Here is an 18702-nt window from a genome sequence, read left to right as displayed (position 1 = left end):
CCTGGAGAAGGTGTGTATGGAGGACCACGTTGCCGCTCGACAGATTTCGGCAGGCGATAGCAGCTTGGTTTCCGCCCAGGATACTGTCTGGGCCCTCGTCGAATGAGCTTTGACTTGTAGAGGTAAGGGCTTCCTTGCCTCTATTTAGGCTGCCTTGATTACTTCTTTGATCCAGCGGGCTATGGTCGCCCATGAGGCCGCTTCCCCTTGTTTCTTCCCGCTGTGAAGGGCGAATAGGTGATCAGTCTTTTGCACAGATTCCGAACTTTCGGACTAGGAGTCTGCCGACATTTAGATGGCGAAGGAGGCATGAGTCTTACGAGTCCTTACGTTCATCTGGAGATGATAGCGAGTTGGTTTGATTCAGGTGAAACTGAGAAGCCACTTTCGGTAGAAAAGAAGGGACAGTGCGCAGCTGTATGGATCCAGGTGTGAACCTAAGGAACAGTTCCCGACAGGATAGCGCTTGAAGTTCAGAGATGCGACGATCTGGACATATTGCCACCAAGAATGCCGTCTTCAAGGTCAAGAGACGTGGTGACAGGCTGCATGTTGGTCTGAAGGAAGTTCCTGCTAGGAAGTCTAATACTAGGTTGAGATTCCATAGGGGCATCGGCCACTTTAGGGGTTGTCGGAATTGTTTAACCCCTTTCAGGAAGTGGGAGACATCTGGATGGGTTGATAGTCTGTCGTCCACTTCGGCTCTGAAGCAGGCCAGCGTGGCAACTTGAACCTTGAGGGAGTTGAGAGACAACCCCTCCTTCAAACTGTCCTGCAGGAATTCCAGAATCATGGGAATTTTGACTGTCCATGGGAGCTTCGAATACTCTCCATATCCGGATGTAAGACAAGGATGTGGAAAACTTGTGCGCTCGAAGCAGGGTGTCAAACACTGCCTTACGGTATCTGTTCTTCTTCAGGTGAGTCCTCTCAAGGGCCAGACCATAAGAAAGAATAGAGTCGGATCTTCGTGGCGGATCGGGCCCTGCTGGAGAAAGTCCCTGTGTGGAGGATAAGCACAGAGGGTTCCCCGCATGTAGTCTCTTTGCATGTCTACATACCATGGTCATCTTGGTCAGTCCGGAGCCACCAGCAGGACTAGTGCCCTATGGTGATCTATTTTGCAGATGACCCTGCCCAGTAGTGGCCATGGGGGGAAGGTGTACAGTAGGTCTTTCTGTGGCCAGGTCTGGACGAGAGCGTCCGATTCCCCGGGATTGAGGTTCTTGTCTGTGGCTGAAGATCTTGGGCATTGGGACGGGTTGCTAGTAGGTCTATGGTTGGGAGTCCCCAGCGATTTACTATTAGTTGGAAGGCTGTGGTTGACAGCGTCCATTCCCCTGGGTCTAGGCTCTCTCTGCTGAGGTAGTCCGCAGAGGCTTTGTCTTTTCCCGTGATGTGGGAGGCTGAAATCCCTTGCAGGTTTAGTTCCGCCAACGCCATGAGGGATCTATCTCCAGGGACACCTGCTGGTGGCGCCAAGTTAGAGATACATAGATACGGGGTACAATCATCAGTGAATCCGGATGCCTCTCCTGGCTGTAGGGGGCCTTGCTTTGGTTCCCCCAGGGCCTCTTCACACTGCTGGCATAGGCAGGAGTCCAATTCAGGTTGTGCGGCTCTTAGGTGGTAGGCTGGACAGAGGGGCTTGTCCCTTGGCCTTCTTGGATGGCGGTGCCATGGTTTGTGCACGTGGAGGGCTTCAAACTCGGCTGTGCATGTAGGTATGTGCGCGGAAACGCTTAGTTGTGCCCTCTGGGTGCGCAGAGGTTATGCGTGCGGAATACGAACTTTGTGCGCCCGACTCCGATGTGCACGCTGTTGTGTGCATGGTACAATTGTCACACCCGGCCCAGTTGTGCGCGCCGCTGTGCGCACAGCTTAGTTGTGTGGACAGTACGGCGTAATAACATTAGAAAGCAATTTTGATGACAATACTACGGTATAAAAAGCATAGAAGAAATACATTTTGCTCTTCGAGCACTAGCACAGGATCAATTCTTTCAGTGCTAGGTTTAGACTATGCCTGTTGGCTCTAAACCAGGGGTAGCCATTTTCAGTCCTCAAGAGCCACAAACAGGCCAGGTTTTCAGAATATCCATTATGAATATGTAAGAGAGAGATTTGCATGAATTGCCTGCATTGTATACAAATCTATCTCATGCAAATTCATTGTAAATATCCTAAAAAACCAGGCCTGTTTGTAACTCTCGAGGACCAGAGTTGGCCACCGCTGCCTTAAACAAAATGAGCTTTTCCAATTTCTAGGGTTATGAGCCAGCTATTTTATAGTTTCTCTTGTGTTAAAGAGCAAGGTGTTTTCTTTGCAGCTCCTGACACTGATTCTGGTTTAAATTCCTAGGCTATACTATGCATTTGTACCTTCAAGAAGTGTATAATCTTTCCCTGATCTTTGAGAAGCACATCAAGTTCTTTCTTGACTGGATTTCTCCCTGGGTAGCTGGTTTAGTAACAGTCAGGCTATGGACTTAAATAAACCTTCTGTTCTATGCTAATATGTATTTGGCAGTCAGCTGTCAATGTTTTTTTATGCAAACCAATCACAAACTTACTTCTGTTATAAGGCATGATTTAAGCAGAAAATCTGTTTGCTGCCTAGAAGCAAGTTTCCCAGGGTCCTAATGTTATAGATTGTATGCTCTTTTAGAGTGTTGATATTTTATTAGAACATATTTCCTAGCGTGTAGCAGATGGACTCATTACAAATGGGTATAGTGTGCTCGTGCTAGCAGTTGGAGACAGATCTGATGTCAGCACGGGTACATATACCCCCACAGGAAGTGCAGCAACTCAGTAATTTCCGTCTCCAAAGCAGTTTGGAGCTCCCTTACGCTCGCTGAGCGTTTTTCCAAATTCTTAGAAGAAATCCTATCTGAAGACGAGCCCCGCACTCCTGCGGTGATACCCTCGGGTCCCTCCCCCAGTTGAGTTTCCCGAGGTGATTTCCGTGGTCCCTCGGAGGTGAGCGCCTCGGTCCGGTGGCCAGATCGTGGCAGGGACCTGGCCCCCGAGTGAGAAGGGCTCGGGCGTGGCATAGAGGCAGCCTCGGTCCCGGTGAGGACTTGGCCCCCGAGCGAGACTAGTTCGGGCGCGGCTTAGAGGCAGCGGGTGCACTTCCTTGAGCGCGGCGGTGACGGTAATTACCCTCTCCCCCCGCAGCCAGAGACCGCCCGGGTCGCAGCCGGGAAGCGCCGAAGGTAAGGTGTACATCTTTACTTACTGGTCTCCGAAGAGCGAGGATTAGCAGGGTCTGCCTAAGGGGCAGCCCGCCAAGGAGGTCGCCATTTTGCCTGCTTGCCGTCGCCAGCCCTGGTTCGCCGCCTCGATCTAAGCAGGGCGAGGGGCGCGTATGTTAGGCGCACGTAAAAGATTTGGGCGCCCATTGTTTGAGATGCGCGCATGCTTACGCGCAAGTTGATAGGTTGATACGCGCACGCTGATACGCGCACATAAGCGCTCATTGAGAGCAGATCAGACGCGATGGAGCGTATGAGAGCCCATGCGGCCGCAGAGCCGGCACCTCCAGACTCAGGCATAAGAGCTCTAGGCCTCTGCTCAGCATGCCACCTCAGAGCCACACGGAGCGAGGAAGCAGACTCCCTATGTGCCCAATGTGAGGAGGCCTTGGGAGTTCCAGGCCAGGGCTGGTCTCAGCCCAGTTTCACTGCCAGTTCCTCAGGGAACACCCCGAACCTAGCAGGCCGCAACGGGCAGCCAGGGAACCCCACAGACCTGGTGCCCCTACGGCTAGATCCTGCTTCCCTCTCCTGGGTGGAATTATTCAAGGGGATTCATGCCTTCGTCAAGATGCAGTCTGATCCCCGACCGGACCCATACGTACCGGATGACCCTGCCCCGGGACCCTCAAGACCTAAGCATGGCTACCCGGAAGCCCCACTTATGGGGACTCGGATTATTCTGAGGAAGAAGGCGAGCCCCCCAAGGAGGGAGAATTCCCCTCGGGGATAGAACCGTATCGAACCATGAGACGCTTCTTTCCGAAGGAAGATCTTCCAGACCTGGTCTCTCAGTGCCTGTCGGAGCTGGCTATCCAGGGCCAGGGCACCCCAGGGGAACCTAGAATGAACCCTCTGCTAGAGGGCCTGCGTCCAACGGCTCACCATTTTCCCCTCCTACAAGCAGCACAGCAGTTAATCGATCTGGAATGGAATGCGCCAGACGCTTCATTCAAAGGGGGTCGGGCTTTGTCTAGCATGTACCCCCTAGACCCGGCAACCAAGGAGCTGCTGGCGTGCCCGATGGTAGACGCCATAGTTAGCGCAATTGTGAAGCGCACCACCTCTCCGGTGGAGGGAGGGGCGGCCCTCAAGGATGCACATGACCGGCGCATGGACGCCGTTCTGAAACAAGCATTTGAGGTGGCAGCCGTGTCCCTTCGAATTGCGATTTGCTGCACCGTGGTGACGCGCTCCTGCTTATCACAAGCCAGGAACAACACCCCGGGAGAAGACATGGAATCAGCCCTCTCATTCCTCACTGACGCTGCCTCCGACTTAGTCCGTACAGCAGCCAAGGGAGTGGCATCCTCAGTGGCAGCCAGAAGACACCTCTGGCTACGAAATTGGCCGGCCGACTCCTCCTCCAAGACTCGCCTTACAAGAATGCCCTTTAAGGGATCCCTCCTGTTCGGCAGCGACCTCGAGAAACTGGCTAATAAATGGAGCGCATCTCCATTACCCCGTCTACCCGAAGACAGGTCAAGGAGGAACCAGCGCCCTTTTCCTAGACCATCCAGAGGTAGAAGCTCTCAACGCTTCAATCCTTACAGGGCTCGCTACCAAGCGCCTCGTTCTCAGACCCAGGAACCAGTCCTTTTGGACCAGGCACAACAAGAGGGGAACCGGCACGGGGTCGGATCCCGGCCGCACCCCGCAATGAGAATCAGCCGACCCATCTAGGGAAAGAAGCCATAGGGGGCAGGCTAACCCTATTTTACCGCAGGTGGGTTGAGATTACTTCGGACCAGTGGGTCCTCACCATTGTCCGGGAAGGGTATTACCTGGACTTCCTTCATCTCCCTCCGGACAAGTTTGTGGAATCGCCTTGTCCGCCCCTCAAGAGGGCAACGCTGGCAGCTACCTTGGAGAGACTCCTGTCCCTAAAAGCGATAATCCCAGTGCCTGCATGGGACATAAATTCTGGGCATTACTCCATTTATTTAATTGTCCCCAAGAAAGGGGGCACCTTCAGACCCGTCCTGGACCTCAAGTCAGTCAACCAGCACTTACGGGTCACAAGATTTCGCATGGAAACTCTGCGGTCAGTCCGAAGTGCAATACAGCCAGGGGAGTATCTCACATCCCTGGATCTCTCAGAGGCCTACTTGCATATCCCAATTCTTCGGGATCACCAGCGCTACTTACGCTTCAAAGTTCTGGATCATCACTTTCAGTTCCGGGCTCTACCCTTCGGGTTAGCCACCGCGCCATGGACCTTTACCAAGGTAGTAGTAGTGGTGGTGGCGTCCCTCAGGAAGGAAGGCATTCTTGTCCATCCCTACCTAGATGATTGGCTGATCAGTGCAAAGTCACCGGAGGAGAGCCACCAGGCCACCAACCGAGTTATATCTCTTCTGGAAAGCCTAGGATGGGTAGTCAACATACACAAGAGTTCCTTACAGTCTTCGCAGTCGCTGGAATACCTAGGTGTCCGATTCGACACCCAGGAAGACAAGATCAGCCTGACCTCCAAGAGGAAATCGAAACTCCGGGATCGCTTGCAGAATCTGCTAAGCACCGCTCGGCCCACAGCTTGGGATTACCTACAGGTCCTCGGCCTAATGGCCTCCACTCTGGAAGTGATACCATGGGCACGGGCCCATATGAGACCATTACAGCGTGCCCTCCTATCTCTGTGGCGCCCACGATTACAGAACTACACCGTGCATCTACCTCTACCGGCCAGAGTACAGAATCGGTTACGGTGGTGGCTGCAGCCCGGCCACATGAGCCGGGGGTGAAGGATGTCCTCCCCAACCTGGACCTTGCTCACTACAGATGCCAGCCTGAGTGGCTGGGGAGCCCACTGCGAAGAGCTAACCGCCCAGGGGCGGTGGAACAGAGAAGAGTCGGGGTGGAACATCAACCGACTAGAGGCACGGGCAGTCAGGTTAGCATGCCTGCGATTTGCCCACAGACTTCGAAACAGAGCAGTCAGAGTGATGTCGGACAACGCCACCACGGTGGCATACATCAACCGACAGGGCGGAACTAGAAGCCGACAGGTATCCTTAGAAATAGCCCCCCTGATGGCTTGGGCAGAGGCGAATCTTCAGGACATCTCCGCCGTCCACATCGCCGGGAAGGACAACACCACAGCAGACTTCCTCAGCAGAGAAAGCCTAAACCCGGGGGAATGGCAGCTGTCGCCCACAGCTTTCCAGATGATTGTGGATCAGTGGGAGACTCCGGGCATGGACCTACTAGCGGAAAGGTCCAATGCTCAAGTACCCAGATACTTCAGTCGCAGACGAGATCCTCTCTCCCACGGGATCGGCGCTCTAGTACAGCCATGGCCTTAGGGGATCCTGCTATATGCTTTTCCTCCCTGGCCTCTGCTGGGCGCCATTATACACAAGATTCAGCGGCACAGAGGCCTAGTTCTTCTAGTGGCCCCGGATTGGCCAAGAAGATCCTGGTACGCAGACATGAGAAGACTGCTGGCAGGGAATCCACTTCCCCTGCCTACACACAGGGACCTGCTGAGACAAGGTCCCATCCTCCACGAGAATCCAGCTCAATTCTCTCTTACGGTCTGGCCATTGAAAGGGCTCGACTGAAGAAAAGGGGATACTCGGGGCCGGTAATAGACACACTCCTCCGAGCACGCAAGTTCTCCACATCACTAACTTATATAAGGATCTGGAGAGTATTTGAAGCCTGGTGCGAAACTCGCACCAATCCGCATGCCGCTAAAATCCCCATCATTCTGGATTTCCTGCAAGATGGACTTCAGAAGGGTCTGTCCCTCAGTTCAATCAAGGTTCAGGTGGCAGCGCTATCCTGCTACGGCCCCAGGAGTGACGGCAATAGCATTGCCACACACCCAGACGTTTCACGTTTCCTGAAAGGAGTCAAACACATTCGCCCGCCACTGAAGTGGCCAGTGCCCCTGTGGAACCTCAATCTAGTCTTGGAATTCCTAGCGGGACCCGCCTTCAGACCCCTCCGAGGCCTGTCCCTCCATTTGTTAACCTTGAAGATGGTGTTCTTGCTGGCCGTATGCTCAGCACGCCGCATCTCCGAGCTACAAGCGCTGTCCTGCCGCGATCCATTTCTCAGAATCACTCCAGGGGCTATCCATCTTCGCACAGTTCCTTCCTTCTTACCCAAAGTAGTCTCACACTTCAACCTCAACCAAACCATATCCTACCAACCACGGAAGGTTTGAAGAAGTCCGAAGAAGGTCGAAGACTGCGCCATCTCGACATTGGCAGGTTGCTGTCCAGATACCTGGAAATGTCGGAAGCAAGGAGAAGCGGCCTCACGGGCGACTGTTGCTCACTGGATCAAGGAAGTTATCAAGGCGGCCTACGTAGAAGCGGGGAAACCACCACCTCTACGGGTCAAGGCTCACTCTACCAGGGCCCAAGCGGCCTCCTGGGCAGAAACTAGGAAGCTGTCGCCGGCAGAGATATGTAAGGCGGCAACGTAGTCCTCCCTCCATACCTTCTCCAGATTCTACCGTCTGGACGTCCAGGCAAGGGAGGACACAGCATTTGCGAGGGCGATCCTTAACGGACCTCGGGCAGCCTCCCACCCAGTCCGGGAATAGCTTTTGAACATCCCATTTGTAATGAGTCCATCTGCTACATGCTAGGAAATGTAGAGATTACTTACCTGATAATCTCGTTTTCCTTAGTGTATGCAGATGGACTCAGCATCCCGCCCGGCTGCCGGTATACATGGGAATTCACCGAGTCACGGTAAGCCATGTTTTCTTATATAGGGCATCCACCCTGCCGGGTGTCGACGCCTTCCGGTTGAGAACACTGGCGGTCTCCAGCTACTATCAATCGGTCAGGGTAATCATGTTCATTTAATTGATTGGTCAGTCACACATATATCCATAAAAGCTTTTGCAAGGAAGATTACTGAGTTGCTGCACTTCCTGTGGGGGTATATGTACCCGTGCTGACGTCAGATCAGTCTCCAACTGCTAGCACGAGCACACTATACCCATTTGTAATGAGTCCATCTGCATACACTAAGGAAAATGAGATTATCAGGTAAGTAATCTCTTCATTTTTAATTTTTTAAAATAGTAATATGCAAATTTATTTTATAACACTTTTAAGGTGTTTCTAGATAACCAAATAATTTATTTATATTTCTTCTTTTTTTCAGCATTACATATTACCTTGGGCCAATGCTAAAGAAGACTGAAGAATGTAATTGATACGGATTGAATCATTACATTTCTGTGAAGAGTACACGTTGCCATATTTCCTTTCTTTTGAAGATGTTAAAATACAGTGGGAAACCATGACTCATAAAAATCATTTTATTTGGTTTTGTGTTTTAATGGAACTAGCTACCATTAACATAAGTTTTTGTTTCATCTAGAAATGCAACTAAAGAATATGAGGGAAATTTTGCCAAACTTGTGCATTGACCAGGAGGATGAAAGAAACAATGTCTTAGTTTCTTCTCCTAGACAAGTAACTAATGTTAAAGTAAATCAGTCTCATCATTGTTCTCGAGGAGCTGAAGCAGAAAGTGGCAAATCTTCATTGGTTCTTTGTAAAAACTGCTGTTGCTCGTTTGAGCCTTTGCTGCAGAACCAACTGAGGCGGACTGAAGCAAATAATGAATCTTTTTGCGGCAAGTGCAGTCTAAGTTTACCTTCATGTTTTTCTGACATAACTGATGCTTTCAGCACAAATATAGAAGACATAGAAAAACGTACCTTAAGTAAAATGGAGGAGAAAACAGTAAACGCAATTAGGCTAGAAAAATATCACTGTGATAAATGCCGATTTACAACAAAGGATCACTTACAGTTTAAGAAGCATACTTTATTACATGACGAGATTAAGTTTATTTGTTCACATTGTAATTATGTATCATACACAAAAGGAGAATTTCAGCGGCATTTGGTGAAACACACTGGAACTTTTCCATATAAATGTGAATACTGTGACTATGGGGCTGTCAGAAATGACTATATAGTTAAACACACTAAAAGGTTACATGAAAGTATTCATGAAGCTCATTCTGTAAACATCTCAACTAAATGTCAGAGTCGGCATACTGTGCTTAAAGGACAAGTTGAAGAACTAAAATCTAGTTTTCAGAAAGCATCTAATTCATTTCCTGATAGTCAGATTGAAGCCTGTCATACTGTTGCGTTGCATAGTAATGTGGAAAATAGTGATTCTGGAATCTGTATTAAAGAAAATGATGAAAAGTCAAATATGGATGGAGGACTTTGTGTGAAAATTAATGAGAGTAGAGCTTTGGAAGTTGAACTAATTTCTCCAGTAAATGAGCCTTTACTTCCTGAAATGACATTAACAGCAATTGCACCACCAGATCTTGTTGTTCCTTCTCATAGTTTTGCCCAGCTGCTGGAGGTCAAGGTGATAAATGGTAAACAACAGTTGGTTCTTAAACTCTTCCAACAGAATGAAAGATGTCTTGAACTTGCAAATACAGAAGAGTGTTGTACATCTATTTCAGGACAAATATTACATGAGTTAAATAATAAAATCTCTGCTGAGCAAAGTGGACCATTAGTAACAAACAGAGCATGTGAAGAAAAATGTTGTGGAAAGAATTACAGTAGTTTGTCTCATTTATCAGAAGATACCAAAAACACTTGTTCGGGTTTTTGTTCAGATTTAAGTTCTTCAAATAAGAAACTAATACCTGCACAAGTTAAACATATGGCTGAAGAGCTTTTAGAGGACATCCGTCTTAATTCAAATTTCACAAATAGTTTTCCAGAAACTCAAGTAGATGAGAGTGAAATAAAGGGTTGTCATAAATTTTACATGAAGGATAAACAAGCAAAAGATAACACTTATAGTACATCTACATCTCTGGCGTTCACTGTAAACCCACCCCAAGATGATTTAGCACAGATAGTTCTAGACAGCAAAAATGGTTACTGTTCTCCACAGACTGACTTGTTTATAAATGATAAAAGTGCCCTAAATGAAGATTCAGTGGATGCTATAAATACATCTTTGCACAATTGTTTGTCCAACACATATATGACTAAAGAGCCTCTGAAAATTTCAGCAATGGAGAGAAATACTAGCTTCAGTAAAAATGTATCATATTCAGAGGTGAACCACGACAATGACCATACTGTGTATCAATCTCTTGATATGTGCAGCCTTCCATTGGCATCCTTAGAAGAAGAGCAAGATAAAGAAGTCAACATGAATGTCAAAGAGGGGCCTTATATTTCATCTGTCTTTTCTCTTTGCTCTGGTACAGAAAATATCCCTGAAGGTATAGAATGGGATGAAAATCCATCTTGCAAAACAGAGCTAAGATTTCCTGATTTTTCCATTAAATCTGCTTCATCTTTATTTCTTTCTAAAGCCATTAATTGTAATAATTCAGATTTGCTGGATGACTTGGTAAGTGTTGATGTGAATAGTGGATGTAAACCTTTGTCGAAAGGAAGTGCCACACAGAAAGATTCAAGTATTTCCGTCCATAAATTGTGTCACGATGATATTGCTTTGGATAATTGTATTTCAACTGAAATTAAAAGATATAATGATAAATGTTTAAATATGGATGCCAGCAGAGATTCTAGTCTTTCTAAACAGTGTGTCCCTACAATTATTTGTAAACAAAAATTCAGCTGTGAGACTGAGTTATCACAAAGTAATATTTCACATTTGCCCAAAACTGAAGAAGTAAATGAGTTGGCTGTCAAATTCAAAGCAAGTGAGAGCCAGCTTCAAAATTGCAAGACAAATGAGGATGTTTTAAATGTAGATAAAAATCAAAGTCCTTCAGATGCTAATAGAGATTTTAACTTGGCAAATTGTTCCAAGGGAGAACAATCTGTTATTGAAAAAGATGAAAATCAGAGCAGAAATCTTAGTGGAGATAATATAGAATTAGGTTTGCAAGTACCTGATCTCTCATGTTCCAAAAATCAGCAAGAATTATGTTTAGTATCTAAGGAGGGTAAAATAGTTCATGACCAGTTACCCATAACTGAAGCTTTGCAAATTACTGAAAAAGATCAGTTGCAGTTATCTTTGTCCTTGGAAACTGAAGCAAACTCAATCATGAAACCAAGTACTTCAGTTAATGAGACTGACCAAAATGTCTTTCATCAGCATGAACTATCTAGAAAGGAACAGTTACGTTGTAGCCAAGCACAACCACAAGTTCATGCAGTAAAATCAAAACGTGGATTAGCTAAAAATCTCCATATTGGTAGTCCAATATTTATTCCTAAAGGAACTGTACTGAGAGTGGTGAACTCAAATAGCAATAATGCAGTCAAAATACATAAATCCTCTAGCATTTCAGTTAATTCAGTATATTGTAGTGAAACACTTCTTCCAAGACCTGTTCCATTTACTACATCAGCAAAAATAATTGCAGACTTACCTCTGTCAAAGAAGAAAGAATTGTGCAAATCAAGAAATCCAAGGAGGCCATTTGACCACAAACTAGGAAAAGAGATTGATATCAAACTGTCTAACAAAAAATGCACCACAATGTTAAATGGGAAATGTGATGATCTAAATAAACAGAAGTTTGAACTTAAAAGGTCAGCATCACCACTGAATAAGATAAAGCAAGTAAGCTCCAAAGATCATGTTCTCAAAAAGAAAGTGAAACTTCAGTCTGAAAAAGGTTCTGTTTGTAATGAGAAGGAAACATTAACAAGAGCCAGACGCCTGAGGCTTATGCCAGTTTCAATGAGCCAATTGATAAAATGTCCTCGTCGTAATCAGCCTGTTGTTGTGTTAAACCATCCTGATGTTGATTCTCTTGAAGTAGTGAATGTGATGAAAACCATAAGCAAATACAAGGCACATGTGCTTAAAGTCTTTTTATCAGAAAGAACAATATATTGCTTGGGTATAAAACAGCATCAAAAAAGACTTACATATCAGAGCTGGGAAGTTAAGGCCCCAGTGAAAGAGCAGCATGTGCTGAAAATGAAACTAAAAAAGTTTCAAAAAAGTAATTGCCAGGTAGCAAGTGGTATAATGGATGATTTTTTGCAGTGTGTTTTTAAGTGCTGGTTTTGTGGAAGACAGTATGAAAACCAAGAAGAATGGATAAGCCATGGACAACGCCATTTGATAGAAGCAACAAGGGACTGGGATATTCTTTCTTTTCCATCTAAGACCTAGAACTGAGACTAATTTAATAAAGTTTGTGACTTTCAGTTGGTTAAATATTTCAACATACTTTGTGTGTTAAGTCATCTTTGCATACAATATATCCAGTTTCTAAACTCAGGCATTGAGGGGTGTATTCTGCAACCATGGGCAGGAGTAAAGCAAACAAAACTAGTTGTACTCCTGGAATGTATTGTATATACATAGCAGATTGATCCCCATAAAAGAAAGATGCAGATCTTATCAGTAACAGTTTTCATGATACTGGGGAAACAATTTTGTTTATCCGGATAATTTAGTAAATAGATGTGCAAAGGATTCAGCTTGGAGACAAAATACTAAGACTTGATTTTCCAGCTGGTTTGGCTGCTATATCAATTTATATGATTTGGTATAGCTGCATAATCTGTGAATGAGCACTGATGTCTAGAAAATCTTCAGTGTCATTTTGGATCTATTGTGGAAGGTTCAAGCAGTTTTATCCATGTATTAAAAATATAAATTGTTAATTGAGTGCATTAATGACATTATGCAGCTTACAAATAAAGGCTTAGTATTTTATGACCATCACTACGGTAGTATTGTCATCAAAATTGCTTTCTAATGTTCTTACAAATAATGAATACCATTTATCTATTTTGACCAAAACTTTGCTTCTAGGGGTTCTTGCTTGATTTATAATAATTTGATAAGAAATCAAGCTATTGGTGTGTTCATATTTTTGAAAGTTTTAATTTAAACCTTGTTTTACAATCCACATTTTTCTACTGACCCACCAGCATATGATTTAAAAACCCTCCTTACAGAAAAGAAAAAAGAAATTCCTGATTTGTGCAGGCACAAAACATTGAGTCAAGTGGGATAACTTTGCACATAGCAATATTCATTTCTGTCAATGAAATATTTAAGTATTTTTATTGTGAAAGGGTTGCGAGAAATGAGACCGTGAATATAATTTGTTTCAACATTCTCAAGGTATATTTTATTCTGCACAAAAAAATGCCATACCAGATTAGTAATATTTGCCAAACTTAATACTGACCATTTTTTTTTTGAAAATCTTACTGAGTGGTGTGGCTCAATGTACAGGAACACAGGAAATCTGTGAATTTATTTGTTTTTTTTAATTTTCTTTTTGGAGCTTTCCTCTCAAATGATATTGGCCATAAGATTGTTTCATATCCATATAAATTCCCAAGACATTGCAGATCTTTAGAAATTTTAATTGAAAGTTTTTTGGAAAACTTTTCATTTTTTTAGAAAATTTTGCACAGTTTCATTTTTTAAGTTTTCTGGTTCTCTGTTTTAGAAGTGAACTCTTTGAGAGTCTCAGGCCCTAGTGATATTGTGTACCCTTCTGCAAGGGTGGGAAGCAAAATGTAAAATCTTTGTTGAAAAGATTTGCCTGAATCTCTAAAACTGTATATGAGATATACCTTCAAATACAGATAACTTGATCTGTTTTCAAAGCAACATTTCATTCTAAACCATTTTGTTGGAAAGAAGAATCTCTTTAAAAATCAAATGAAAACAAGCAGGAAATCTTAAAATGATTTTAAGTAATATACTAGTTTTGCAATTTATATTGTCATTTGCCATGGTTTCAAAAAAATTGGCACTCAACCTTTTCCCTGATACATTCAGCAATTCTTCACCCTTGCCCTTCTGCCCTGCCTATTTAAAGCTGCTGGTAAACTCTCCCAATTGTGCATTTATCTTCAGGGGACAGATGATCTGGAACTTGATTAGCTAAATGCTTAGAGCAAAATTGAAAAATACAACTTTTAAAAGCCAAAATTGTGGAGATGCCTGAAAAGTTGCAGACTTTTTGTTTATTGTAATTTTTCAGCATTGCCGCTTCCATACCACAGTGTGACTTGGCCATATATAATTTCAAACTGGAAAAATAGTTTAGTACAGTGCTATCAGGAGTATGCATTGCTTTACAGAGACATAGGAGACAGTAAGCTCTGAGGAGTTGGGACCATCTAGTGAAGACAGACTCAAATTTCTAGGAGATAAAATGAATGCATTTGTTTTGTATTTCTATATTACAAATTGTGAAAATACTATCGCCTTAATTAGGTTGGTGACAGGAAAGTTTCTTCATTTGTTGATGGCCATTTTCTTTTTGTTTTGATTTTACTAGTTTTTAACATTGCATGTATCATCCAGGTAGCTAAATTGTTGGACAGGTGTCTGAAACTTTGGTCAAGCATAGAATAATGGTAGGTAGGAGAAGGTGATCCTTGATATTGTAATCTCATGTATAATAAGTTAGACCATGTATGTTGTTCTGTGGAAAAGATTTGATATTCTTGATGTATGTTTAATGGCTGCCTGAAAAATTTGGAAGGACCTCAAATCATAGAGATGCTACAAAGAACACAAAGTTTTACCATACTTCTGTACTCCACAAGGTTTTATTTTTAATGGATAATTCTGCAGCCGATGGCCTTAGATATGTTTTTAAACTGCCAAATTTGAATTGTTTTCTAAGATATGTTTCTATCAACACTAAACACACAGTTCATTAAAAACTGATTAATTTTTTTACTCAAAGAAAAAACTTGTATGTTGTGACACAACTAATCTTTGTTCCGAATGACTTTTTTTTAAGGTTCTAAAATAAACATATTTAATTGTCCTTTAATTTGAAGTTAATTTAACATTGTGCATGCATAAGGTATCTGCATAGAGTAAAGATGAATTATGCAACAATTAATCTTGGTATGCCCCATAATTTCAGTCTCATTGGGATGCTGCTACTTTTTTCAGGAGAGCAAAAAAGTGCCAAAACTAGTGAAATCATCAATCTTGGAGTCTCACTTTGCTTATGTCTCCTGCAAGGACAGACAAATGTGGTCTAACTGTATAAGGAAGAGATTTTATTATGTGCTCCTTTGAATTTGAGTAATTTTAAGGAAATTATTAAATATATTTGACTCATCAAAATCTGCTAAATATTAAATATTGCTTGGCGATTTAATGAAGGGCACTGTTCTAATGTCGAGGTAGAATAAACCTCCCTTGATTCAGTTGAGTCTGAAGATTGTTAGGGATTTAGTCATTTTCTGAAAGTTATTTTTAATGTTCTTTTTAGAATAAACCAAAATGTTTCAGCGTTCAGGTAGTTCAATCACCACAAGTGCGTTATGCATCTCTGCCAGCAGATGGAGACAGAGCAAAAGCTGATGTCATGACCATATAGTCCTGCCCTGACATTAGCCCACCAGTATTCTCCATCTCAAGCAGATGAAGAACTTGCATTTCCGTTCTGGGGGATTGCCTGTGAGTAAAAAAAAAAGTTTGAAAGGAGATATTGGAAAGACGAGATCCTATATAGCACCGCTTGTCTCCTGAGGTGATACCATACAATCCCTCCCTTGGTAGAGTGCCTTCAGTCTGGTAGCCTTGAGTGGTGTGGACCTAAATTTTAATTAGCAGTTGCATGCAGAGAGAAGCTCAACAGTGAAGGCTTTAGCCCTCTCCCCCATATCTGGGACCTGTTCCTCCTCTCAGCCAGGGAAGGCTGAGCTCAGGTAAAAGGTTTTTACTTTATTAAAAAAAAAAAAAAAAGCAGGAGAAAGGGTTTGCTCCTCAGCATTCAGCTGACCTCACATCTCTTGGGAGTTCTGTGAGGTGAGGAGGTAGTGCAGGCACGGCGGGTTGGGCTAGGCTCCGCTTCCACAATTCTGCCTTTTTGGCGCGTGGTAGACCGAGATAATTTTGTGCATTTTTTGCTGTGGGCCGTCGGTGCATGCCTGCATGCCCCATGTGCATGTCCATTCTTGCCTGTGTCCCCCATTTGGACACTCTTTTGGATGCACATCTTGTATGTCTAGCTGAAGCATTTTCCTTAGTGTCTGCACTGGGAACCCAGTTTGGGCATCTAGTTGGACAGATGACCTAGGTGCGTGTGCTTGGATGCATATTTTTTATGTGTTCGTTTTGGCCACGGCTTATACGCACGGGTACTCTAGGTGTGAGCCTTTGCCAGTCTGCGTGCTTACAACCATGGTGCCTGTGGTGAAGAAGCCTAAGCTTTTAGTTATTTGTGCTGCATGCCACATTAGGACCATTCAGCTGGAGCTTTCTTTATTCCTATGTCAGTGCTATCTGGATGCTCGGAGAGATTTACCTCCTCCTGATTTTGCCAACGAAGGTCCATCTCCTCTATCTGAGGGGAGTGGGACCGAAGATGACACGACAGATGTGTCCCTTCCCTTGATCTATCTACAGGTCAGGTCATCAGCGGACACTAGCTCTCAGGATGTCAGGTTCGGGCTTATGGGGCCTGGAATGGACCTGTCCTTTTCCTGGGTGGAATTCTTCCAGGGATTGCAGACATTTCTACAGATCCGATCTTCTGAATAAGCAGTATGTACTAAGGTAAGTCTGTACACTCTGAATGCTCCTCCATCTGTCTCCACAGTCAAGCGCCAAGGCTCAGTGCAGTCTAACAAGGCTTGGATGCAGGTAGATCAAGACTTTGAATACATATCCAGTGCAGCTCACTGCTTTAACGGCAGGGGGAATGAAGAAAAGAGGATTTATATTCAGACAACAACCAACAAGGACTGAATTGCACAGGCTGTGTAAACAAATAAGCATGGGAGTAGCTTGCTTATTGTGGCAGTTACTACCATAACCAATTAAACTTGATATTTCACTTTGCAGATCCAGCATTGCTCTCTCCATCAATGGCGAGGGTGGAAGGAAATTAGAACCATAAAGTTACCAATAAGGGCCCTGAACTCAGCGGTCAGAGTAGCAGATAAGTATGAGAAAAATAAGTATGAAAGCTTGCTGGGCAGACTGGATGGGCCATTTGTTCTTCTGCCGTCATTTCTCTGTTTCTATGATACCGATGATTATGATGGTGGTTCTCCTGGTGAGGAAGGAGGCATTCCCCCAGATTTGGAGCCTTATAGAACTCTTTTCCATTTCTTTCATAGAGATGAGTTGTTGAGCATGATCTCTCAGACCTTGAAAACCCTCGGAGTGGCTGGGACTGACTCCTTGGGGCTGCAGAAGGAGGATCCCGTATTTTGTCACCCTACGCAAAGCTTTTTGTTTCTTTCCCCTCGTGGATGCAATCCAGAAGTTGATTGATCTACAATGGAGCACGCCAGAGATGTCCTTTAGAGGAGGGTGTGTTTATACTCCTTGGATCCACAGAGTAAAGAACAGCTGAGTTTCCCTAACGTTGATTCCATGGTGTGTTCTGTCACGAAATGTACCACCATCTCGATTAAAGGGAGGTGCGGCACTGAAGGATGCTTGGGATAGAAGGATTGAGGCTATCCTAAAGCAAGCCTTTGAGGCACTGACAATGAACTTACAAATTGCTTCCGGTTTTGCCTTGGTAGCTTGGGCTACCTTGTGTCTTTGTCAAGAAACTGGTAGTGTCGTGACCGATTTTAGACCTGTGATAGAATTGGGGGCCGCCACCTTAGCTAATGCGGGCTGTGACTTGGCTTGCCAGCTGCTAGAGGAGCTGCTTCAGTTATTGTGGCCAGGCGGCGGATACTATTTCAAAGTCCAGTCTTACCAAGTTGCCCTTCAAGGGCTCAATTTTGTTTGATAGTGAATTAGAAAAAATGGCAAATAAATGAGGAGAGACCCAGGTCCTTTGATTGTCCTAGGACAAGAAACCCATTGTCCATTTTTTCGAGTGGGTGGTTGCTCTCAAGACTACCGGCATTTTCAGCCTTATAGAGGAGGTTCTCCCAGAGGTCATGTCTTTTTCCCCTGGCCTCAGTCCTTTTGTCGCCAATCCAAAAGCAATGGGCATAGATTTTCTTGTTTAGAAGTGGCCGCATAGCGCCCTGTTGTGTGTGTTTCTGCCCTGGCCCTTTAAAGGCAGACTGGTCCAGAAGATTGCAAGTCAAACCAACACTATCCTTTTAGTGGCTCCAGATTGGGCTCAAAGGCCTTGGTATGCTGATCTCCAGAGACGTCTGGATAGTCCTCTCAGTTTACTGTCTCAGATGGAGTTGTTATTTCAGGGGACCCGAGTCAATTCTGTCTTACGGTTTGGCCATTGAAAGGGCTTGCTTGTTGAAGCAGGATAAATTGCTTGCTGTAATTTCCATTCTACTTCAGGCCCAGAAATTTTCTTCTTCTCTAGCCTCTATTAGAGTTTTGAGGGTCTTTGAGACCTGGTGTTCTGAGCAAGGTACTCAACCACTCAAGGTGGATATTCCTTTGATTTTGAAATTTTTATAGGATGGCTTGCTTAAGGTTTTGGCCCTTAACACCTTGGAGAGGTTCAAGTTGCAGCCCTGGCTTGTTATAGGGCGAGAGTAATGGAGGGCCTTTGTCTTTCC

The 18702-nt window shown here is 44.6% G+C and overlaps 1 protein-coding gene across 1 annotated transcript in view; it reads left to right on the top strand.

The window, feature by feature from the left end:
• The window catches only part of ZNF518B (zinc finger protein 518B), a 32904-nt gene extending 17887 nt beyond the window's left edge, over positions 1–15017 (top strand). The window contains exon 2 of the mRNA XM_029590907.1: positions 8388–15017. Coding sequence (XP_029446767.1) covers positions 8609–12382 — 3774 coding nt within the window. The 5' untranslated portion in view covers positions 8388–8608 and the 3' untranslated portion in view covers positions 12383–15017. The remainder of the gene's footprint in view (positions 1–8387) is intronic.
• The last annotated feature ends 3685 nt before the right edge of the window (positions 15018–18702 follow it).

This window comes from Rhinatrema bivittatum, chromosome 1 (genome assembly GCF_901001135.1).
Source record: "Rhinatrema bivittatum chromosome 1, aRhiBiv1.1, whole genome shotgun sequence".
In the NCBI taxonomy this organism is placed as follows: domain Eukaryota; kingdom Metazoa; phylum Chordata; class Amphibia; order Gymnophiona; family Rhinatrematidae; genus Rhinatrema; species Rhinatrema bivittatum.
This window is presented reverse-complemented; position numbering and strand designations above follow the sequence as displayed.